The 6,236-nt window shown below is 35.5% G+C and overlaps 1 protein-coding gene across 2 annotated transcripts; it reads right to left on the bottom strand.

Moving 5' to 3' along the window:
- Positions 1-534: 534 nt before the first annotated feature.
- Positions 535-5,805, bottom strand: LOC139886641 (carbon catabolite repressor protein 4 homolog 1-like). Of its 2 annotated transcripts, XM_071870573.1 has the most exons (11): positions 5,267-5,805; positions 4,438-5,167; positions 4,181-4,351; positions 3,698-3,784; positions 3,532-3,618; positions 3,346-3,399; positions 3,160-3,251; positions 2,961-3,075; positions 2,100-2,247; positions 1,178-1,333; positions 535-1,093 (listed from the first exon to the last, which is right to left on the bottom strand). In XM_071870573.1, exons 1-10 carry the CDS (start codon positions 5,422-5,424, stop codon positions 1,188-1,190), a joined length of 1,788 nt encoding a protein of 595 aa, XP_071726674.1. In that variant the 5' UTR covers positions 5,425-5,805; the 3' UTR covers positions 535-1,093; positions 1,178-1,187. The 2 variants fall into 2 exon arrangements, with proteins under 2 accessions (XP_071726674.1, XP_071726675.1); XM_071870574.1 differs by lacking the exons at positions 535-1,093; positions 1,178-1,333 and having other exon boundaries at positions 2,116-2,267.
- Positions 5,806-6,236: the final 431 nt, after the last annotated feature.

Raw genomic sequence — 6,236 nt, 5'->3', positions numbered from 1 at the left:
TCAATCCTAAACCATTTTCAATTGTACCTGTACTAAATCTTGTATGATGTTATCCAATCTCAGTCAGCAGAAGTTGCAGCACTTTGTGTCCAATATAAATATGAGGCAGATATTCAACCAAGTATGACAACTGTGGTCAAGGCACTACAGCCACTTCTCAACTCAAAACCAGCAGCAGTTTCAGATTCCTAGCCCTATCAACATTTGAGTGACCAGTTTTGAGTCACCAACCTGCTCTAAATTCATTCTCAGTTTCAATCGAGCCGCCCGTGAACAAAAAAGATCACTGAAGAGGAACAGGTGAAACACGTATGGGCTTTGAGACCACAGGATGCTCAATTGTTAGCTCTGTATGGCTCAGGAGATCACCTCATGTCCTTGCATGAGCAACATACATACAGCTTGATCCGTTTTCATACTGATGTAATTCTAATTAGATGAAGTAGTGTTGATGTAAGAATATGTATACAAACAAGTGAACAACCATATAATGGCAGCAACGTCCCTACAAATTAATCGTCAAGCGTTCCAACATTCTACTAGTCATTGACTGAGCACTTTTGTAATTAACCAAATCAAGTAGTAACAACAAACTCGGAATCTTTTTGGCATTGTGAATTCCCAAATGCTCAAAAAATAGAAACTAACAGGAAACGGTCAATAAGGACTAACCTAACAATTTTCATAGATGTACACGAAAGAAGAGTAAAGAACTAAATGTCCTTACACTTTTGTATTCTATTCAAATCATTCTAAATTCCATGTGCGTATAACAATCTGAAAATCAACAAAAAATGTCTTGCATCTTTCCTCTATTTCCCCCCACCACTGAAACACTTCCTTCGTGAGAATGCTTTCAACTCGTGGACCATCATTGACTAAGTCATACTACTGAAATTATATTTCTATTAAATGGAAATAAGAAACGAAACTGAACCGAATATATATTTTCCTGGTAGCATGATACAGAGTTGTGGATCATTGCAAAAATACCCTACAAATGCTGCTACTAATCTACCTTTTTCACACTTTTGACTTACAATGTGTCCTTAGGTTTAACTTCACTTTTTCGTCATTAGCCTTTTACCCTGATCTGTATAAATTAGTTGATTATCTGAATCAAAGAACTGAAAAATCAAATATTTAAGCTTAATAGTATAAATAAAAAAACACTTACCAATAATACATCAACGTCTAATCCTAGGCTTGCACTGAAATTCAGCTAAGAGTGCAATGTGATCTGAGGACCACTCTGGAGAAGGTAAAGCTGTATCTTTCCTCAAAGTATCCTCGTCCACAAGCTCCAGCAATGATTCCACTGTCAAACTATCCGCTGAAACATACAAACAAAAATACGACGTTCAAAGTGGGTAACTATTTTGTATTTAATAATAATTGAAAGACTTCCGCAAAAGATAACAGACAAATTTCCAGTTTGCTCCCTCATATTGAAGTAGCTATTGACACAGACTTTACTCTGTGTTCTAAACACACTTGTACAATAATTTTGAAACAAGATCAATAAATTGGCATTTGATTCCGTAATGGTTAGCATTTAATCCATTTATCTTTGGGGAGTGTTTGATTGCTCAATTACTGATAATGTGATTATTATTAAGTAATCAAAATCAGACAACTCACAGATATACAAAAGGCTAGAGTGTTTTGAATGTGCTTTAGCTGTTAAAAAAACATAGTAATCAGAATAATAGTTTCTTAAAGCATTTAAAAAATCCTGAAAATAAAGTATAGCATACTAAAACTAGATATATTTTTTTTGTGATAAAGCAGATACACCTAGGAAGTCTCCCAAACTGAGTAAAAAGTAAGTGTAATTAGTTACTTGTGTTTTAAACTTTGGGAATCAGCTATGTTGCAGCTAGTGTCCAAAACAGACAAAAACAGGTTATTTGATCCTAACTAATTAATGAATCATATTATCTTAAACGCTTATTGAGGCTACACATGCAACAAGAAGATAATAAACATTCAAAACGCAAACTAGACATCTAGAAATACAATCGAGAATCATCAAAAGACATTTAATAACAGAGTAGCATATCTGGAAATAAGACAAACAAGCATGCATAAAGGTATACCTGAGTAAAATATGTAATCAAGGGTGCCAATGAATTCTCTTGTGCAACTTGTGAACAAGGGTTCATTTGTATGTGGGTCCACTCTCCTCTTTTGTTGCTCATTGCCAAGACCAGCCCCCATTCTAGCAAATGATGAGTATGCACTTACCTGCAAAGATAGAATCATACCTTAATTAATACGCAAAAGATTCCAAGTCAGCATCAGCCCATGGTTCAAGCCATAGTTGTTAGCCAACTCTTAACAGTCGACACAGAAAACCCTAAAAGCGTAGTGACTCAGACCCTGACTCTTAAATGACCTCGACTTTTACAAGTCAATGACCGACTCCTTCTGAGCCATGTAGACGCATGCTTCTTACAAGTCGTAAAATCAGGGAAGTTTTTAGTGTAATATTAAAAATAAACAGAATAGAAAAAGGAAATGACATAATTCTTTTTTGAATTAGCCAGATGTGTTCATTGCAGGTGGGCAACTTCCCGATCAACCCTAACCCTGCTCTACTTTTCTTGTAAACAGATATTTTAATACTCTATGAGTGCTATCTTAATGACACCATAGAGACTATGAGAAGTTGTTATTAAAGAAAAGAAAGTAGGGTTTATGGTTGATTACTCAGGATTTTAGAATAGTTTTACCAACTTGTTTACCATGTGAAGCCCTAACAACAAATTATAATTTAACAAATTTATATAATAAACACTATGTGATCTTATTAGTTTATGACTACTTATGTAGTTACTTGAATATTGTAAATTCAATCCAATTACTACGATATTAGGATTATAATAATTATCCAAACTTGTATTATTACCTTATAGTACTAGGATCTATAAGATAAGTTATAAAGCTATATAGATTACCAAGGGAAGTGTGTGAGTGAGTTTGGTGGCTGGTCGCAAGATTCCAAGAGGGTCAACAACTAAATCGGGATGCACTGGATCAACTTTTCCCATTGCAAGAAGTGCATGAGGAGCGCTGCAATAGAGTTTAAGGTATAATTAAATAAAGGTAGTAAAACAAACGCCAGATCATTTTCGTTAAGAGTACAGCAGGACCCACCTTCCTGGAATCGAATTGAAATCGCCAGAGACTAACATTGGAATATCGGCACTCGCAGCAATCTTTTCCAAACCTTTTAAAAGAGTGTGAACCTTCAACAATTGGCAATCAAGCAGATTTTGTAAATTAATAACAATATCAAAACATTTACTATAATCTTTACTTTGTTTTGTTAATAAGCCAGACCTGCCATAGTTTCACATCCTTTAGGTCATTATGAACATTCACGTGAGTGTTTGCCTACATTGCATTAACAAAAGGAAAATAGTAAAACAGGTGAATTTTCAAGCATACTATTTGTATATAGTAAATGTGATGTTCCAAAATATTAAGTGAACATAAAAGATCGAAGGTGATGTCAGTGTATTATACCACACACACAAGTTGTCGCTTCCCTAGAGTATCAACACCTTGGTTACCGAACTTTGCTTCTAGAACAACAATTAATGCAACATTATCCTATTATAAACAGCAAAGTTGTCATCATGAACAATAATAAAACACAAAAGAAAAGCGAGGAATAATGATTTAATGCTACCTTAACCAATCGATTTAAAGCAGTTTTCTTCTGGGCATTAGCAACCACAGCATCAGTTAATGATTGTGCAGCTTTGTTGAACTCAACCTGTGCAAGCAATCTTAAGTCCCATTAGAAGATGTGGTAATAATTAGATGTGCATTTGGGTTTATGTTTTATCTATAACAGGACTAACATGCCAAATCAAAAGATGTAGGTGAAATAGAAATAGGTCAAATAGGTTGAAAGTTTACACAAGTTTATTTAATTCATACAGCATCATAGTTCACTCCATCTAGAATACTCCGTACTGTATAACTTATGTAGTCATTTTAGTCATGATATCATTATAAGGCTTTGACAAAAGGTGTTTATATCTAACTGACCTGAACTATAGTCCTATACCAACTGTTACCTGCTTTTTACCTCAACCAACCAGTCAAACCCACAAAGTTTGCCACCTCTAGATATTAAGCCACCAGTTAAATCGGGCAAACTACATACCTCGTATTTTTTGACATGGGAGAATCTCTCTCTGCGAAAAAATGTAGCACATCCATCAATCGTCTGATCACTGCCATTGTAAGCCTCAGCAGTCTTTCTCTTAAAAAGTCCCTGATATCCATGTTTGTCCAGCTCAGGTTCAAAAAACTCTCTATAATGATCACTTTGAACCTAAAATGAACGTAAGTAAACGTCAAACTTGGCAGATCCTTAGCAAAATACAGATGTCCGTTTTCCAGATACTAGAGTCAACTTACCTCTTGAAGACAAACAATGTCTGCATGGTAGTCAACTATTTCTCTCAACAAGTTTTGTCTGCGGTAAGACCAAGAAAGGGCCCACGACGGGCAATAACCATACAAATCACTAGTAGCATTTGACTCACATAAGACATTATATGATAGCACAGTAAAAGTTCCCGAGGAAGAATTTAAACGGCCAGTCACATCAGCATTGGTCACTGAAATCAACTTTCTTGGACTCGGTAATGGAGCGGGAATCACACGAGATGTCACAATAGTATTTGCATGTCCAACAGACGAATTTGTCTCGGATGCCACCACATTACATTCAAACGTAAGAACATGCCCAATATCATCCGCTGTTGGCGTGTACGTTTTAGAACGTCCAACTTCAACCCAAGTTTCACCACCGTTTCTCTGTGTAACTGCAGCAGGATGTAACTGTGAAGTACCATTTGCAACCGCTTGCACACTCGCATTACTATTATTATTCACCCCAGATGTTGCATTATTAAATCGCCCATACATATCCTCTTCTTCGTCCCCAGTTTCTTTAACAGCACTGGCAGCACGCTCGTGCAGAACACGATGGTGTTGCCACGCATCAGAAAAACATTTTGGTGTGCAATGGTAGCTTTTAGCAACAGGTATTTTGGCTTTCACACAACCTATACACTGCAAAGTAGCTTGCTCAGATGGATGTATACTGCAAATAGCAACTTTCTTATCACTCTCTACACGATACCTGTATATTGATCATTCCAACATAACTCAAAACAAGTGGTACAATTATTCAAATCGTATTCGACAACAAGATATAAACTAGAAAGATGTAAGAACTAACCACTTATATCTCAAGAAATAGCCTTCAATAGGGAATGATTCAGGTACATCATCAGTAGACACAGATTTATCAGGATGACGAATAAGGACGTAAGGCGAAAGTTCGCAACCAACAATCGGAATATCGGACGGAAGGTGTAGTCTCAGCACAGTCAGCATTCTTTATTTAATCACAAATACTAATAGTTTCTGCAGTAAACCCTAACCCTAATGATTTGATAAACAGCGAAGATGAAAGTAAGAGGAAGAAGATGTGGCGGACACCTGGCGAATCCGCCATCACCTGTGGTTAACACGCGCCAGCCTTACACAACCTTTTGATTTCCGTTTAGAAATCGAAATCAAAAACCCTTAATTGAGTTTAAAATTAGAGATCAATAGAACTGATTGAGATGTGAAATTGAATGAAAAATGAGATGAGAAGTGGAATTAGGGTTTGAAAGGGATTAAAAGTTGGGGGGGTGTTTGAGTTTGTGTTAGTAATTTTGGGGTTTTAGGAACACAAAAGACACAGATAAGATCGAGACGAGACGACTGAAATTTTCCTATGGGGTCATCTACGTCTACTCTCTCGTATAGGAAAAAAAGGGTTGCATACAAAAAATCTAAAATTGAATTATGGAAGTTTTAATTTGCCACGCTTTGTAATGCAAAGTCAAAATATGAAAAAATATGGTAATAAGTAAAACATATGATTATTAAAACGATAATTTTTATGATTGGTATAGCGTGTAACTAATTACTCTATATATCTAATTGGCATAGTCCAAATGAATAGTCCCTCATAAGTTTCACACTTAACCTCAAATTTTTTAAATTTTCACAATTAGACCCCGCCTTTTACAATACTTAACTTTATAATTTTGCAAACTTAGCACAAAGTTTTCACATTTTATTATTTAACCATTAAACTCCTCATTCATTATAAATCAACCACATAATTTTTATTAACTAATAACTATTCATTATTA

Source organism: Rutidosis leptorrhynchoides, chromosome 1 (assembly GCF_046630445.1).
Source record: "Rutidosis leptorrhynchoides isolate AG116_Rl617_1_P2 chromosome 1, CSIRO_AGI_Rlap_v1, whole genome shotgun sequence".
NCBI classification, from domain to species: Eukaryota; Viridiplantae; Streptophyta; class Magnoliopsida; order Asterales; family Asteraceae; genus Rutidosis; species Rutidosis leptorrhynchoides.
Note: the sequence above shows the minus strand (reverse complement) of the source record. Positions and strands in the feature narration are given on the sequence as shown.

Coding starts and splice junctions, on each gene's coding strand:
- LOC139886641 (XM_071870573.1), bottom strand. CDS start 5,424: ATGCTGACTGTGCTGAGACTACACCTTCCGTCCGATATTCCGATTGTT. Junction 3,619..3,697: donor CTTTAAATCGATTGGTTAAG/GTAGCATTAAAT, acceptor TGTTTATAATAG/GATAATGTTGCATTAATTGT. Junction 3,400..3,531: donor AGCGACAACTTGTGTGTGTG/GTATAATACACT, acceptor AATGCAATGTAG/GCAAACACTCACGTGAATGT.